This window comes from Chelonoidis abingdonii, chromosome 2 (genome assembly GCF_003597395.2).
Source record: "Chelonoidis abingdonii isolate Lonesome George chromosome 2, CheloAbing_2.0, whole genome shotgun sequence".
NCBI classification, from domain to species: Eukaryota; Metazoa; Chordata; order Testudines; family Testudinidae; genus Chelonoidis; species Chelonoidis abingdonii.
In genome coordinates this window covers 175668377-175684449 of record NC_133770.1, presented here as the reverse complement: position 1 = coordinate 175684449, position 16073 = coordinate 175668377, and the positions used below count along the sequence as shown (strand labels likewise).

Sequence of the window (16073 nt, the reverse complement as noted above, 5' to 3'; positions counted from 1 at the left end):
ATAAATATAAAATTTGATATCAAATTGGATCTGAAAACTGCTTTCACTTCTTACTGAGATAGAGCTTCTGATAGAAAGACAGACAAGAAGAATGTCTGGCTGATGAACGGCAAACTTTACAACAGATCCCACATCTCCACTGGGAAGAGACAACTTTACAGTGATTATAGGCTGGTATGCTTTAAATAAAGATGACTTGTACATCGATAGGAGAAGATATACTATGAAACAATTTACTGCATGAAGAAATGTAGAATGAGAAATAACTATACAGACAAAACCTTACTTCCTTCAATGTGAGCCTGTGGATTCTTGTAGAGATGCTCAATCCGGCCAGTGTTGAAAGAACTAGATCGGCGAACAATTCCATGCACCTGTAGTTTAAATTGGAACAGAAGGATTGAAAAAGAAATGGGGTTTCTGTGATACCTTGATATATCGTTTAAAATAGCTCTTTTAGAACTTTTTTTCCATGAAAAATGCTGGCATTAACCACTTATCTGGTACAATGATCGGATACTATTAGTTAACTTTGATTTGGATTTTTTCGCATAAATAATTGGCTAATTAAGAGAAATTGTAAGATGGCTCTAGCTCTGTCCACCATTCACCCCATCCCTATCCAAAACACACAAGCGGAAAATCTTGTATCCGGTACCATTGACAGGCATGTCTCTTCATTCCTAAATCGAAGATAAAAAGCATGTAGCAGCATCAATTTATCAGTGTCTTAGCACAAAGTACTTTGTGTTGAGCTCTTTGATGCTGCCTCCTTTGGTCTGATATCCTAAATGTTTCATATCCTCTCCTGTTAGTTCCATGGCACATCACAACTGCATTGTGCAGATGTTTGATAACCACTTTCAATTACTCAAGAGCATCAGTGTGTTGAAAGTGCAGAAGACAGACAGACAGAACAGGACCTTGTTCCAAACTCCTGACTCAGTGTTCTGAGGTAGGAGACGAGAAAACTGGGAAGCTTAGACTTAAAAGGAGAAAGGTAACTTCCCTGAACTGGCCACGATAAATATGTCTGAAAAAACTGATTAGCGGTAACAGGAATACATGCCTGCCTGACAAAGCCTGTTTGTATCTAACACACTAGAGAAATGTAAAGCTGTCCTCCTCATTGCTGCCAAGGTTTGTGTCAGTTTAGGTCACCAAGTGCTCGTCACTCAAGTGGAAGCTTCAATTTTAACATCTGACTTTTTCCATATATTTCTGAAGCTTTCCCACCACAATTTGATTCAACTTGCTTGCTTGCGTTGGGCCATCTCTCTTCTCCTGTCATCTCCCCCCCACAGATTAATTTGTGGCCAAGAGCATTCAACAACCTAGACACAACTTCTGGATGGCGACGGCTGGTTATACATGAAAGCTTCTCATATTTTGTTCTGTCTAAAGTATGCAAAAATTGACTAGACCTGAGAACTGGACTGTATAACCTAGCTAGACAATTAACTTTCAGAGTTTTAAAATGATTTAATCTACTTAAATTCACAAGCTAATTTTTGTAGCCACATATTGTCACATTTAAAGTTTGTTCATGCCCAAAGACAGGTAGTTTGAACATGCAGATCAATTTGCTGTCCATCTTACCTGTCCACCTTACACAGTGTCACTTGTGCTCAATTTTTTTTTAAGTATTAAAAATCTGATACGGAAATATGGTGCCAACAGTTTTAAAGGCCAGATTGAAGGCCTTTGAAAATTTGACCCTTGAGGTTTATTTTTTCCATTATAATCACACATTCTGTACTACTATGAAGGAAAATGCTCCAAGAATGTTCTAAGAATCCACATTCTGCTGTGTTCTTTGCAGAACTTGTTCGAAGAAGTTATTTTTGTAAAAACAATACAATTTTAGTAAAATGCATAAAAATTACACAGGCATAATGACAATAAGATTTTGTTTTTACAACGTTGCACAAAATGCCAGAAACTTTGTATTTACTTACTCAAATTGTTTTGTTTACAGGTACATCAACAACCTTTGCATTCTACCAGCAGAAAGCTTTTCAATTTTTTTTTTGAAGTAAATTGAAGCATTCTACAGTTATTTCTGGAAAATAAAATATTCTGACTTCAAGTCTTGATTGATGTTGTTATATCTTGATTATCTGAATCTGAATTAAGCTACTCTGAAGTTCAAGATTACATAAACCATAGACCAGTAGTTAAGCACTGCCAGCTCAAAGCTTGAGAAAAGACTGTATTTGCAGAAGTTTTATGTGGCAGCTGCATGGCTATGATGCCAACAGCTGACCATTGAGATGTGTTAAGTGCAAACATCACAGAACTTGATGAAGTTCCAACAAATAAACAGATCAAGAGCGTCTTGCATCCAGTGACAAATACAAACCCCACTTTTATCTTTTTCCCCCCTCTCCCCCTTTTTTTGTATGTGTACACGAGAGAAAGAAAACCTGCCAAATGCTTAATCCATGACAGCAAATATTAGTGTAAGAACTGATGAAAGGTGTTTCTGTCTGCTTGTGAGACAGGTGAAATGCAAACTTTGTGACAAAGCCAAAATGTGTGCAAACTGGATTATCTAGTCAAGAATGAAGTTTAGTGGATTTCTCTCAATAGGGACTGATTTTTTTAAATAAGCTAAAATTTAAAAAAGTGTTGTGGCTGATTTTACTGTTAGACTGAAAGAGACTTTTATAAATAACAATAAAGCTGAGTAAATTGTTGGATTTCATGTGTTCAGAAAAAGAACATTCACTTTCCATTTTACTGAAAAGGAATATAATTTTTCTTGAAAGAAGTTGGTTCTACAGAAATCTCCAATCAGAAGTTACTATAAATGCACAGGTAAACTGGCTGAAGTAACCTTTGAAAACAGAATTTAAAAATATCTAGTTGAACTTGATTTGATACACACTAATATGACTTTTATAAAGGAAAATGTATTTAATTAGAATTCTTTGCATATTTCAACAAAATAGAGAAGGCTCGCATGTGTTATCTGAACTTTCGAAAAGTCTTCAAAATTCCTCACATTAAGGAAATTAAGTAGTCACAGGGAAGAGGTGATGTTATGAATTAGAAACTAGCTAAATAAAAATGAATGAATATAAAAGTGGGAATAAGTGGTCACCTTCCAAATCATAGCAAGAGGATTGTGACTTCAGATTCTTCACTAGGACTGGAGGATATTAAATCAATTCTCTGGTAAAAGAAAGGAGCAGTGTTATGGATTTTTTTGCCGATAATGCAAAATTATTTAAACTAGTCAAGATTACAGAAGACTGAGGAATTTCTGAGGGACCTAACAAAGATAGATGAATGGGCATCAAAGCAGAAGAAATTATGTGTTGAGAAATGCAAGGTAACACACACTGGTAGAATTATCTGACCCATGCCTTTCCATTACTGGAATTACTGGATTCTTAATTAACTGCAACCATCATAGAAGAGAGCTGACAATCATTGCTGAAAGCTCAGTTAAAACTATTTCTTAAAGTATAGTAACAATCAAAAAGCATACAAAATACATATGGAATAAGTCAGGAAGTAATACTGGGACTAGTATAATTCTGTTATATAAATCAATATTGAATGATCACCTGGGATATTGCATTCAGTTCTGGTTACTATCTCAAAAAGGATATACCATAAATAGAAAGGGCTCAGAGGCAAAAACAATTATAGGCCTGAAAAGTCTGGAAAGAGAATGAAGCTAGTTGGTTGAGAGGGAATGCTACAAACCACTAATCTGAGCTGAATCTTATGTTCCTAATTAATAACAATGGATAACAATATTTAGATTGTAAGATCCTTGGGACAGGAATTGTGTCATCATTTATATTTTGTACAATACTGTGTATATTAATAGCTCTTACAAAATAATTATTAGTCTCTGATGATGAGAGACGGTACAGAGGCTAAATCTCTACAATTAGATGAAAACAAAATGAATAAAAAACAATGCAACAGTTTGTAACAAAACACCACTCATCCCCTACTGGAATTGAAATTCCTAATTACCAATATAGATTAGTGATTTCATACAAGACAATACTAAGATTCCCTACTTGGAAGCCCAGCACCATTTCTTATACAGGGATTTGATGAAGTTACGTTAAAGGAACACAGACAGACAAGTTACTGTCTGCTCACACCAGCTTCATCTCCCTGTATCTGATGTGCATAAAAAATGATTACCTTCCTCGCATAACTTGTTCTTCTAAATGTGTTGCTCATGTCCATTCCATGTCAGGTCTGTGTGCTCACCACATGCATCAGTGCCGGAAGTTTTTCCCCCAGTGGTATCCACAGGGCCAGCTCTAGTGCCCTCTAGAGTCGTGCGCATATGCGCTGGTATAAGGGGTGCTGCCAGCCACCACTACCTCCACCACTTCAGTTCCTTCTTGCTGCAACTCTGACAGAGGGGAGGGAAGGCAGGTAATGGAATGGACATGAGCAATACAACTCAAAAAACATCAGTTACAAATAGTAGTTAACAGTTTTTTCTTTGACTTCTTGCTCATGTCCATTCCATGTCAGATGACTCACAAGGAGTGCCTCTAGGGGCACAAGTTCATGGACGTGTCTATTTTAACACTGCTCTGCCAAAGCCAGCATCATCTCAGGCCTGCTGGGCGATGGCATAGTGAGTTGCGAAGGTATGAACAGACGCCCACGCTGCGATCCTGTAGATGTCCTGGATCGGAACATGTGTCAGAAAAACTGATGATGATGCCTTGCTCTCGTTGAATGAGCTGTCACTAACAGTGGAAGTGTAGCCTTTGCCTGCTTGTAGTAGGAACGAATGTAGGTGGTGATCCAGGATAAAATTCTCTGAGATGACACCAGGAGACCCTTCATAATGTCAGCCACCGCAATGAAAAATTGAGTAGACCTGCGGATGGGCTTGGTTCACTCAAGGTAGAAAGCCAGAGCGCATCTGACATCCAAAGTATGCAGATGGCACTCCTTTTTGGAATTGTGCAGCTTTGGGAAGAGAGTAGAATGCCAGAGGCTCAAAGGGAGGACCAGTGAGTGTAGACAGAACTAGGCTGAGGTCCCACTGGGGAACCAGATCATGGACCTGCGAGAAGAGCCTTTCCAGACCCTTAAGAAATCTGATCACTGCATGTGAGAAAACTGATCTGCCCTGGATGTGAGGATGGAAGGCTGAAATTGCTGCCAGGTGTCACCTTGATAGATGAGAATGCCAGCCCTTGGTGCTTTAGATGCATTCCAAGTATTCCAGGATGGATTGTAAAGATGACTAAGAAACACCCACTGGTATAACCACTTGTCAAGGCAAGAGGATGTTCCAGCACCATCACTGGTGGTAAGAAGGAACTGAAGAGGGAAGTGGCAGAGCCTCTTTTACTGGCGTATATGTCCACAACTCCAGAAGGCACTAGAGCCAGCCCCCTATGGATACCATTGGGGGAAAATCTTCCAGCACCAGTGCATGTGGCAAGCGCACACACTTGACACAGAATGAACATGAACAAGTACTCAAAGAAGAATTACATTAATCTGAATGGAGAGATTATGGTACAAGGCTAGAAACAAGCAAGCACCACTCCAAAAATAAAAACAGGCGTGCATACAAAAAAATGGCTTACTTAAATCGGTGTTGAGAACATTAGGCTTGTAAAAGTTAGAAATGTCTGAGATCAGCTATGTGTGAACTCCCAATCTGTATTTTCAAAAAGCACTGCCACAATGCTAAAGCATTATCTACCATCATCTCCCATAGAAACCCTGCATTTGATTTTATTTTCTATGTACTGAAGCAAAGGCCATCCCCCCATGCATTACACTCCTATCCTTGAAGCCCTGCATCTCTGCTAATATCCCCTTCACAGACAGTAACTGGATGGAACCCCCCTTACACCCTATCTGTGCCTATTTCTTAACTGGCCAGAGTGATCATAGTTGAGACATAGCTGAGCAGAGAGCACAAGCTTGCACAGCATTCTAAGCCTTTGACAATAGACTGGCACCAGGAACCATACCCAGGTGTCCCATATAGCCATACATGGCACTGCCATTAAGGCCAAGAACCAACAAAGCACTGGCATAACTGTAAGTATACAAGTAATCAATCCCATTGACGTCAATGTCACTATTCATGTGTTGAAAGGTATGCACATGCCGAGTGCTTATTAGATCCTGAATCAGTAACGCACACGTTTTTAAAGGACTTTATACTGTAATTAAGAATGCTACCATCCTTAATCTCAGCTCATGCTATTGTACTTCTCCTCACCCTTCCAATTTCATCAACATGAACTAAGATTGGATCATCGAACAAAATAAATTTCTTTATTCGTGTGCCTGAAGGGGAACTCATTTCCATTACAACCAAATATCAGCTTGTTTATCTGTCTGAATGTGTATGAAGTGACACTGTTTTTGACACCACAGGTCAGGTGACATCAACTATTATCCAAATAGTTATAATAAATGTTAGAAAATTTAAAACTATAGATATAGCATACCAAATTTTAGCCAATGATAGAATATTAACAATTGCCATTTACATGGTATGCTGCGGTTTCAAATCCCCTTATAAATAGTAAGTTAATTTTTCTGATACATTAAAAATTAGTTTGATCAATTTGAAGTTACTAAGGGCTAGAAAGAAAAGATGCATTTTCACCAGTTTTTTAAGACCTACAGGACGGTAAAGACTTCAGTCCTACCAGAAGAGATTTCTTCCTCATATGGCATCTACAATTATATTTATACACTATGGAATTTAAAAAAATAAAATAAAAACCTTCTCTCTAATTTGTTAATAACATCCCTAGCAAAGACAGCAATAGCATCTTTCAATGGGTGTTTAATACTAGTGTATTAATTAAATTGTGTTGGAAATTAGTCTGCCTTTGCAATCACGCTGCAGAATACAGAAAGAGCCATGCCCACAATAGGATGATCAGAACCATGTCATCTACAAGCTTTAATTTAACAGTTGCTGTGATAATTATGGCTAGAGATGTTTTCATCCAAGAATGATGTTATAATACTATACTATGAACAACCGAGGAAGGCTAGTTTTCAGCACAGATACTGTGGCACTCAGATACTGTGAGGAAGTACCTATGCAGTTAAGTGAAGGATATTTACTGTCAATGGAAGTTTTTGGAGATGTGTGGCCCCTATCTGTATTCCACATGCCGGTACACGAGTGCCCCATGCCCGAGCCCAGAAATTCTCAGAAGCAGTACCTGTGGGCTCACACATGTGCACCCATGCACACTCTGACCACAAATCCAACAGGATCTGAAGCAAAGGGAATGGAGGGCAGGAAGTGAAATACAGATGGGGGCCACACATCTTGAAGTCACAGTAAGTAACCTCCATTTCTTCTTCAAGTGCTGGTCTCTACATGTATTCCATACATGGATGATTGACAAGCAAGGCCTTAGACTAGAAGTGGGTGTAAGGAAGCCAGCAACAAAGATGCATGAACTAAGCAGAATAAAAACTATTTACAATTACATTGACAGGTTCTACAAAGAAGTTGAAAGAAGAGAGGACACAGGATTCTGACTCAGGCCATGCAGCCATAAGAAGGAACTGGAGAGGCATCAGCCATATCCTCAGTCAGGAGCAAAAGAAGACCAATTGCACATATACAGGCTATTGCACATATACAGACCTATTGCACATATACAGGCTAAGGGCACTGTTTGTGAGAATTTCTGTACTCAGGCACATAGTGTGCATGCGTACCCACATGTGGAATTCACACAGGGACCAGCACTCAAAAAAGAAGATAGAATGGGTCTCACCAAAAACTCTTTCTACACTACTCAGAGAAGTGTGCTAAAAACCTGATGGAAACAATCATGTTTAAATGTGGTTATAGCTTGCACAGTTCTGGTCCCAGTGTGAACAGGGCCAGAGTGCACGATTTTATCTGTAAGAAATGTCGGAGGGAATGCTGATGCTGCCAACACTACAAAAGCATAGAGTCCCTTTCCATTTGGGAAAGGGAAGTGAGCAGAGAAAACAATTACACTGATCTCCTTGTCCCGAAATTTGAATTATTCCTAACAGATGTTGCTCCAAAAAAGAAGGGACAGAAAGAACTGAGTACTGTGAAAGATGCATAAACACTCAGAAGGACAGGCAAAGAATGACCAAGATGGTAGAATTAACTAGGAGTGACAAGAGGAAATGAAGAAAAAAAAAATGTAGGATGGATATCAAGAAAAGTTTTCTTATGGTGAGTTCTACTAACCTCCGCAATAATTTCCAAAAGGAAGTACTTGAAGCCCAGTCTCTTTAGACACTTAACATTAGACTGAACCAAAAAAGAGAAAATAAAACAATAATGCATTATTAGAGGGTGGGCTACAAGCTAATAAGGGTACTTTTTCTCTCTCTGTTGTATGATTAAGACTATGGGACAGCCTTTTACTACTGAGGAGGCAAACACCTCTGGCTATATAGCCACAACAGTACCAAATAACTGTGTATTGTAGCATACGATAACTGTATGACCTTTGTATTGCTGACATCAGAAAGAATATTACTGCTGTATAATCCTGGGATAGGCATGTGACAAAAAGAAAGATATTAAATATTTATTTTCCTTGTACTTAAGCCTGTCAAAGTCCAAGCCACTTCACAGCTTACATTAGAGTCCAAACTCAAGGACAAAAGATGCAAAATGACAAGTCTCACGCATTTGATTGCATCAAGGTTAGTAAACAAGGCTCAAATTCTTAGCACAGAAGTCATAAATCTGAGAAAGTAAAACAAAACCCTGCACAATACTACACTCCAGTCTAAACCTCCATAAAGAACGCAGAATGCCTATTAGAAAGCAACTTCCGGGTTTAAATGTTCAGTATGAGCCTGCCATGGATTAGCAAGGTTTTTATTGCTTAGTGCAATTTCAAAATTAAAAGTTATTTCATTGTGAGTAGTTTTTTTGTTCTTTTTTTTTTAAATGTGGTGCATTACATCATAAATTATTCCCTAATTCTTTTGGCTTGCACAGGTTGCTTCTTATCTAAGTCAGCGGGAAGCATGAAAAGCAGATATACCCAGAGGAGCAGAGAGAATCCACCAGTGGACACTAGATGATTAATAGTACAATAAGCTGGCATGATTACAGGCTATGCTGCACATTCTTTACTAGAGTTTTGATTTGTTATCTAGGGCTGAGTGGAAAACATACGCAAAAAAGGACAGCAGCAAAGGAAGCTAGAGGTTGCTGTATCCAAGTGTTTCCAGCAGCCTGCAGTCGGTCATTGAGTCACTCACCTCATAGCCCTTTTCCAGCAGGAACTCAGCCAAGTACGAGCCATCCTGGGAAACGAAAGAGATAGGAAAACATTAGAAACAGTGACTGGGCCTGGAAGATTTACACTCACTATGATCTTTAAAATATTTTGAATCTGAATCGACTGGATAAAAGCATATATTTCATTTAAAACAACAATTAAAGGACACTCAATTTTTAAGTTTAACCAGCAGTAATTTAAGATAACCCGCCAGCAGTAACTTAGAAACTTTTGTCCCTCCTCCCCTTGAAGCCTTCCACCCAACTCCAATTTTTTAATGCCTTGAGGAGAGGAAGGTGTTTTGCTATCTACATCAGATTTGGGCTATTTCAGAGATCAGGAGGAGGAAGAAAATTAAAAAACAGTGGGACCATCAGAGAATATACTGACTGCAGACGTTGCATGTTTTTTTTTACCAATGGGTCTCTATATTAAGCACCACTGATCATTCCATATAATATTAATGCTTCCATGTCTGTGACCTTTTATTTTAATTCTATTTACTTCATTAGTTTGGTTTCTTCACATGCATCTACCATGACCTGTATTCCAATGTACAAACATGAATGTAAAAACCATATTTGTGGTGTGCGTGTTGCTGGGTTTTTCTGATTTTGCTTTTTTTTTCTGAGGGAGAGGGAGGGAGGGAAATAATTTCATCTTGTTCATCATCACAGACAGAATTACCACTAACTATAAATCATTGTATTACACTTATCAATGTATTAAACCTGGCATTATTGCAATGATAGAAAACTGTCTCCACATACAATATAAAAAGCCACATATAGAAAATTAACTAGATATCCATTCCCTGCAAATTTCCCTTCTTCCCATTGTTTTTTCCACATGCATTATTTGTTTAAAGACAACCAATCACACCCCGATCATGCAAAAAAAAAAATGCAGGTACTGAACTTTACATATACAAATTATTCTACTGAAGTCAATTAACCTACTGCAGTGATTCCATAAAGTCAATGAGACTACTCACACACAAGTTTTACAGTGTCTTTGCAGGGTAAGGTCAAAGACACTATCCACAGTAAAGTGAACACATACATTCATTTAGTCCCATTTTTAAAGACGTTTTCAGTCCAGCAAATTGTGCTACTTGATCTTTCATTTAATGACAGCCTGGGGGAGGGTGAAAAATAGTAACGTAAGCCTTGTTGCTGAATTTGGAACTTGAGATGCACTAGGAGGCTCTAAAATGACAGGGTTGCCAGTGGAGAGTGTTTACTATATTGATGCTGAAGTTGTGCATAAATCCATGCAAAATGACAGGGTGTGGTATACAAGGGACACATTTTGTGGTTCATTTAAAACTCCAGCAGCTTTTCTTATGACTCTGTGACCTAAATATTCTGTTTTAGGCTTTTATAGACCAGTGTGGAGAGACAAGAAAAAATAAAAAGACTCTTGGCATATACATATCTCTTCTACTACACACATGATATAAAAGCATTCAGCTTTTAAATGTCCAGTCAGACAAAAATCAGATTATGATGCTGGTTAATTTGGAACATGACAAGCCAGATCTGCCATGCCACCAACGGAAATGTTGGAATAATCTGTGGTTCCATAAATCAAAGGACAAGAATAAGACTCCCCAGAAAAAGCATTCACAATATAAAATTTACAGTAGAAAAGCCCTGAAAAGTATGAGGGTTTTTTTAGAAGTAAGCAGACATGTAATTTACACATTTTATAATTCCCCAAGATGAAAAAATTAAAAAAGTGCTCAGTATTCTGCCTTGGCTGCATAACCTGTTAAAAAAGCAGAGGTGAAAGTACTAGAGACCCAGAGAGAGAGCGTGAGCCTAGGGGCTTGGAGGGAGGGTGAGAGGAGAAAGAGAGTGCTGTGACTATTTAGAAAGTTGATGTGAAACAGACCTGACCAGGATTGAACCCTGTCAATAAGGTCTTGTTCTTCTCACCCAGGCCCTTTCTCAAACTTTCCAACCACACTGGAACATTCTGAACCAGCAGTGGCATTCACTTCCTTTGCACTTCCTTTCCAGGTCTATCAAGTGATAGGGCATGGTTTTACAATGAGTGGGAAACAAGCAGCAAGCGCGAATGCTACTGGATTCTGGCTTTAACACAGCACAGCTGATTTACTGTCTGGTAATCTCACACAATGCAGATTGATGTGGTCCTGCTCTGAGATACAGTATCACAGTTAGTCCTAAAATTTCTCATTTCCCTTCCCCCTCGTCTTCCTCCTCTTTTTTTTTTCAGTGTGGTAGCTGTCAATGAATGCTGTAATCAGAACAGTGATTAAACTGTCATAAAAGTTTACAACTTGCTAAGTACAGCAAAGTTTCAATCTTTTTCCTAATGAGATTGAGGAGCAAAGAATATTAAACGGCCAAACAAAAGCGGATACCTTCCAGTCCACAAACAATTACTAAAAATTGGGAGCTCTATTTACTGAAAAAACTGGAGGGAATATTTAAGGAAATAAATTTTAACTATACATGCTTGGTTTTTCTGACTGTTTTCAGCTTTTGCTTTATCTGAGTCACATGTCCCACAACCACATCCATTCTTACCATGCATTAGACTAGAAGTGGTGTGGAACAATACAAAGATGATGACTCAGTGCAAGAAACTGAGTAAGGTCTGTTTTTCCCCCCCCCCCAATTTAAACTATTCTTTATAGGGCAATCCTGATACTAATTCCTAATCCCCAAATGTGGGGACTAGCTAATTCTGGTAAATGGAAATCAGATACAGAACATTTAGTCTAGATCATCTGTTCAAACCGAAATCCAGGTGAAGACTGAAGAAAAGTTATTGATGTCTATCTTTGCTGTCAGATCACTGCGCTTTTGTCCTAGTGGACTTCTGGCCAGCTTGTATTTAGGTATTTTAAGCCAAAAAGCCCCAAGACCATACTCATAAAAGAGGGCATTAAAGTTCAGAAGAGGAGCACAGTGTCAAGTGTTGGAAAGCTTGTTTTTCCAATGTCTCTTGCACATAGAGAGGACTTTCGTTTCCAGTGTGAATCTTTCTGTAGCAATATTCATGAGCACTTATCGCACTTAAAAGCCACCCGCAAAAGCCAGCTTCACTTTACTTGGAAAGTATCCCAAATGTGGAAAAAAATGTTTTATTGCGATTTCCACAGTGAGCTTGGGCCATTTTGTTCATTCTGCTGGGCAATGTGTTCTTTTATTTGTTTTAGAGACACTTAAGTTTTCTGATTTCATTACTGTATTTTTAAATGTAAAGCAAACTAATAATATGATCCATTTTGATATTTTGTTGAACAATACCAAGACAAGAAGTATGAAGCCCCATGTCCATCGGCAGAGCAACCATTTTAATAGCACAGGCTGGGCTGAAGAATTGCTCTTAATAACAACAACAAGGTTTGGCCCTGGACAAGCTGCATGAAGATTAGCATTTAACAGAAACTGTTTAACAAACTGCTTTGGCTTAGTAGATGATGCCTTATCTGCATGCTGTAACATATCAGGCTTAGAGATTCACTACATTACCTTCAGCCAAATACAGTAATTTGAAATTACTCTCCCTCTAAAAGTGATACTTCACAGTTTGCTTCCAGTATATAACAGCAGATTTCCTTACAGCTAAATCAAGGTATAGCATATTTCTAAAATATTCCAAGAAGGAAAATTTAGGAGTATATATTCCATTAAACTATAGTGAGACAATGTTCACATGCAATATATTTTAAAAGAGTATTTAAGCAGAACTTTAATGAACCAAAAGAGTCAAGGAAGTTGCAAAGTGATAATTAACCCCAGTGGACTTACATGGTGCATGCAAGATCACAACTAGGCTTTAAGACCTTAACACGACTGTCTCCTCTTCCTCTGCTACCTTTACTTAATATAAAATCCTTCAAGCGTTTCCTTGTCAGGACCTTACCGATCAACCCTGATCAAATGTTTATCATCTAGGCTGGGGAGATGAGATGGTTTCTTTCTCGCTCCTGGGAAGAATTAGTGAAAGTGTATGCTGCATTTTTAATCACATACTCATACACACAAACTAAAGAAATTAATCCCTCGCTGAAGGAAAAGGAATACAGAATTTAAGAAAAACAACCTCAATCTTGCAGTGGAAATGGCACTCTCATCCATTCCCTCCAGGAACTACAGTTCTAGGGATTCCCAAAGCATAAAAAAGAATGACAAGAAATCCTTTTCCTTGCCATTAAAAGCCCCCAGAGAAACTCTCTGCCAACAAGCCAGCCAGCTCAATGTTTCTGAAGTTCCTGAAAAAGTAGGCAGCCCTTTCATAACTGCCTTGTTGACCCTTACAAAAAAAATAAAAAAAAAATCTTTGAATCCCATCCACTACAAAACTGCTTTCATTACTAGTCCGATTTCATTAACCTGACACAGACAGTGGATTGGGGGGAGGAGGGGGAGATAATATTTGTATATAGCATTCTTAAATAGATCATTTTATAGAAGCCCAAGTAGTACACCAGCATTGTTTTCATATAGCCTAATTTAGAAGGATACTTCACATTCACTCTTATGATAAAGAAACAGAATCTGGAGGAAAGCGTCACTAACAACCATACTTACTCAACAACAATTCCGTCACAGAATTTTAGATTTAACACAAATCACAGATTTAATTAGAAATAAATTTATTTCAGCAACTTATTAAGCTAATGAGAGAATTTGAGGGGTAGGGGGGAAGAGACCATGTTTCACTCTGAAAGGCACCATCTAAATTTACAGTACTATTATTATTATTTTTATTATTAATAAAAATTTATATGTGCTCATATATCTGTAAGTTACCAAAATAACCTTCTTTCAAAAAAGTCTGAAAAAGGAATACAGTATAATGTTATTTCTGCTGAAATACATACTTCCAATAATTTCTGATGACTTATGGAGGAAACAGGTATTTTTTGTTGCTACTATAAACAGAACAGTGCTGTGCTTTGCCTACAGTCTTCAAGGCAATATTTAAGGGAAAACTTTAAAATATTCGAAAAAAGGACTTCATACAGAAAAAAAAAGATTTGTGAACTCTTATTTACCTGATTTGTTAAAGCTCCCACCCTATAAGTACAGTAATTCTTTTATGATGATGATTTGTATTCTAGCCAAGTAAGACTAGGAAAACAAGTGTCCTTTTGTCTATACAGACCAAAAAAAAAAGGCAATGAACGCATATAAATGTAAACCAATGTCTTATTCAAAAAAACTTTCTTCACTTTCTTGCAAGTTTCTGTAACAGGTCAACTGCAGTATTGTGTAAGTATTAACAGGAGGGAAAATTATAACTGCCAAAAAAACCAACGTTTTAATTCTACTGCAGATCTTGCTCTTTTGCAAATCAAGTATCTGTATGAAAAACAAAATTACCATGGCATTTCCTAATGTGTGCAACATTAGAATGTAGAACTGTTCTGCTGATAAAATACAGAGTTAGACGTTTAAGCAGTAAAGTGAATTCTTAAGTTATAAGAAGTTTTTTCTCCTTTGCTTTAGCCCCTAAAGGTGGTCCTTTTCTCTTCCTCACCTTCTTCATATATCTTTATGCTGTCCACTATTATCTAAATATTAGAGATTTTTAACCTTTATACTGAAGTATTGGATTATTTACAATTAACAAACAAACTTCAAGTCATAGGCACAGTTTCTACAAGAAACTACTATACCATACTAAAGATACTGATGTTAAACAGAGTAAGCAACCCAATTTTATGTCAAAAACCCATCTTTACGCACATGAATCAGGTAGCTAGATACAGTTAGCTGAACTGCAGGTACAAATGCCGTTATTTTCATCCTAAGTGAAATCTCAGAGACTGGGTACAGGTGTTTGGCCCATAACAGTTCATCCTTCACGCAGCTCAGTCTGCATCCCAATAAGCTACCTGTCCTCCCTGTGGTACTTTAATACAGAAATTAGTACTTCAGATTTCATTCATCTATTATCCTCACGTACTATACACTATTCATTTAATATCCTCATGTTAGTACTTGTGCAATGTTACCATGCAGCTGCGAATAAAAGCCAGGAGGAATAAAAGACTGGAATAGCAGCCTCAGCTCTGACTTTTCCTGCTCTGTGGGTTTAACTTTAACAACAATACAGCATTTTAGTGCAATGTTCTTCTATTTATTTTTTTTAAAACATCTTCTCTTTGATCATACTCAATTCATGAATATCAGTTGAAGCCTTCCAGCTGAATTGTTGCTCTGACTAGGAGAACTAATAGTTCTGCATTTTTTTCACTGGGACGTGGCATATTATTTTCATTATGCTTTGGCACATTATTTCATTTGCCAGGATCTTTCCCATACTTAATTTACATGTTGTTCCTAACATTTCCATTCATATTGTACTGGGGCTGACTGTGCACCAATATTTACTTTGCAAGTAAGTCCCAGTAAAATAAATGGAATACTGTATATAAAGCTGTAAACCTCTCAAAACAGATATAAACCTCATGAACAGTAGCAACTCTTAAAATCTGAGGATCGCTCCCATATCACTAATCTCATTACAATCAACTAGCAATAAATGTTAAGACCTACATTTGCAAAAGCCATTTGCTGATTTTGAGTGCCAAATTCCAGTACGTGATTTCCAAGCAGGATGAGCACATAGGCTTAAATTGCAGCTGGAAGGAGGGGGGGGGAAGAAAGGGGTTTAGGTTGGACATTAGGAAAAGCTTCCTACCTGTCAAGGTGAGTAAGCACTGGAATAAATTGCCTAGGGAGATTGTGGAATCTCTATCACTGGAGATTTTTAAGAGCAGGTTAGACAAACATCTGTCAGGGATGGTCTAGA

General features: G+C 37.8%; 1 protein-coding gene across 2 annotated transcripts in view; it reads right to left on the bottom strand.

The window, feature by feature from the left end:
* The window catches only part of GMDS (GDP-mannose 4,6-dehydratase), a 560814-nt gene that overhangs the window by 460900 nt on the left and 83841 nt on the right, over positions 1-16073 (bottom strand). For both annotated transcript variants that reach the window (XM_032792438.2, XM_075062817.1), the window contains exons 2-3: positions 9253-9297; positions 287-374 (exon numbers count right to left, since the gene is read on the bottom strand). In XM_032792438.2, the coding sequence (XP_032648329.1) occupies positions 287-374; positions 9253-9297 (133 nt within the window). The remainder of the gene's footprint in view (positions 1-286; positions 375-9252; positions 9298-16073) is intronic.